Source organism: Limulus polyphemus, unplaced genomic scaffold (assembly GCF_000517525.1).
Source record: "Limulus polyphemus unplaced genomic scaffold, Limulus_polyphemus-2.1.2 Scaffold641, whole genome shotgun sequence".
NCBI lineage: Eukaryota > Metazoa > Arthropoda > Merostomata > Xiphosura > Limulidae > Limulus > Limulus polyphemus.
Window position 1 is genome coordinate 59,159 of NW_013666251.1, and position 2,776 is coordinate 61,934.

At 29.5% G+C, this 2,776-nt stretch overlaps 1 protein-coding gene across 3 annotated transcripts in view; it reads left to right on the forward strand.

Annotated features, from left to right (window-relative positions):
- The window catches only part of LOC106459635 (rab3 GTPase-activating protein catalytic subunit-like), a 163,055-nt gene that overhangs the window by 37,761 nt on the left and 122,518 nt on the right, over positions 1 to 2,776 (forward strand). For all 3 annotated transcript variants that reach the window (XM_013919268.2, XM_022386163.1, XM_022386164.1), the window contains exon 11: positions 1,655 to 1,728. In XM_013919268.2, the coding sequence (XP_013774722.1) occupies positions 1,655 to 1,728 (74 nt within the window). The remainder of the gene's footprint in view (positions 1 to 1,654; positions 1,729 to 2,776) is intronic.

The following is a 2,776-nucleotide window of genomic DNA, read 5'->3' on the forward strand; positions in this document are numbered from 1 at the left end:
ATAGCTATTTATAATGCTCGCTAAATAATAAAAAGATAAATTACAGTGAAAGCAATGAAAATTGTGTAGGTTTTGAACCAAACTAAATGACAGTAAACCTTTTTTTGATTTATGGTATTTTCTTATTTTGACGTTTTGAGCTCTTTTGTGTTTAGAACAATATATACTAATTTTTAAAATATCAAGTTGAATTTTTGTTCAATTAAAAATCTTTGAAATGCGACTGTAGCTTTTTTTCCCCAAAACTTTGTCTTCAAAATAAGGGTGTGTCTTATATTCCAAAAAATACAGTATCTAGAAATTGGCTTCATACGTTCTGACGGAACCAGTAGAAACTAAAGAAAAAAGAGTTGTGCTTGACTTCTTGTATCTAAAACTAGCTATGATAGGCCTATGTTCAATAATGTTTTCAATAATTCTGCTTTTCATTTAGAAATTTGTCTAAAAGTATGACCATTTTATGTTGAGTCAAGTTTTAAAATTTTATTTTCAAAATACACCCCCTACCCCACCACCACATCCCATTTAGCTAATTGTAGTCTACAAAATTATTTTTATAGGCTTATGTAATGAATAATACTTGATAGAGACTAATATTTCAATAATACTTACCCTGTATGTTAAAATCTATAGTAGGCCTGGAAAGTGGCTGTCATTAAATATTATAAAAAGTAAAAAAAAAAAATTATATTTTGTTGTTTGAACCTTCACCCCAAAGAAGACAAGTAAAACCAGGTAGGTGCCACTGAAAATTATAAAAAGCTTCAACCAGCCAGTAGTTGACACACCCGAGGAAACTGTCCTAGCCCTGTAAAATGTCTGTGACGGTGCCAGATACACATATTTAAATGTGAACAAAAGTTAATTATTATCATTATTTTCATTTAATAGCTACGATTATATCATTTTATTCAGCAATTTAGAACAAGGTTCTTACCAACATATTGAAACTATGCTTGTTTTCATGTAACAAAACAATAGTCTGACATTGTATTATCTCTTATTTTGTTTACATGTCGATCAAATCGGCTTTTCTGCCAGTAGTTTCAGCTCCATTGCATTTAAGTGCTGTCGTAATTATGCTAAGATTATAATTTTTACATTTCTCATTTATTTTAGTAGAATTGGTAAAATAGACATCAGGAAAACAAGTGAAATTTGTGTATCACTAACAGGCTTATTGACTGACCAAATGTGAAACGTGCTGGCTCAGTGCTGGGACCTCATTGGTACTGGTGCCATTGTGCGTTAGCAGATTCGCACACAATCCCTTTTTAGACTTTTAATTTGTGTGAATATAAATTTTCATTATACACTCATTTGAAAGACTAGCCTGTTGTGTTTATAACCCTTAGCTAAATTTTAACAGAAAAGTTTTTCATTCAGGTGCTATACGAGTTATTTATTTTATTGCGTTTTGAATGACAGTATGATTGTTTTACAGATTTCTAAGAAAGTAGTTGCTTATTTTTTAACCTGTGTATTTAACCTGTGTATTAACCTGTGCATCATGATATATTTACTTTTATTGTGATATTTTGGTTTTTATTATTTTACTATATGGTTGGTTATGTTCTATATTTATATTTTACATTATGATTGGTGGTGTATTTATTTCATTATTTTTTGATTTGTGGTGTTATGATTATGTCAGTGATCTGGACCTAACCCAAGCTCCTGCCTGGGCAGTGAAAGTAAGAACGAAGGATGAACCAGCATGTTTGTTAGGTGAGCTATATTATGACTGTATACTTTTGTGAACTTATAGCTATATCAGCTGCAGTGGTAACTATCTAATTTGTAGAAACAGTGGACTTAAGATAGACATACTACTTAAATTATTTAGAAAGCTTTAATTGATATATAAAGTGATCTCAACTTTTCAATATGCTGTATTTATAAGTAATTATTCTCCTGTTGTCAGAATTTTATTAAACTATTTTGTTATCCAAATACTCTTAACCTCCAATTAAATTACAGTCAATAAACATCCAGCTTAATCTGGCACATTATTTTTTCATTTCAAGGCGATTGTTTTTGTTTTTTTTTACTTTCCATTGCTAGGTATTATTTTTAACAACTAAAATATTAAAGGAAGCTCATCTCATATCAAAGTATTGAAGTTTGCAAGGCTATGCTCAAGGAGAAGCCTATCTTTTAAGAGTGCTCATTTTGAAGACATGATTTTAACCCTTTTCTTTTTCAGCTGTTTTCTTTCTTAATTTAAAAGTTAATATCAAACGGATGTTGACAATGATACATGTTCAAACTTGTTATATCTATTAACCATGAGGTAGTTAGGCTTAAATGAGATTGTTTTTGTAATTTAGCAAAATAATATACATAATTAGTGCTTTGGTATGTTTAACTTTTTTATGCAACATTTGTTTAATTTGTCAATATTTATCAACCAAGTACTGTCATTTAATGTGATAACATCATATTAAAAGTAGAACTTATTGGTTAACCCTTTCAAGACGGGTCATGGGTGAAAGGCCATGTGATCTTGTTTGTTGACTCGCTTTCAAAATTGTATTAAATTAGTATTTCATGAACTTATGTCAATAAGTTTGGTATCAAACTGTAGATTATAATTCAAGTTTTAGTACTATATATTACTTAATTTCTTAATAAAAGCAAATATTTAAAAAACACAGACAAACATCAAGTTTTGTGTGTCACATGGTATGTTGAAGGCAGCACTGGTTCAAATTAGATGTTTGTGAAGTCAAAATACTAAGTCTATAGTTTTGAATGAAATAGAAACTCAAATTAT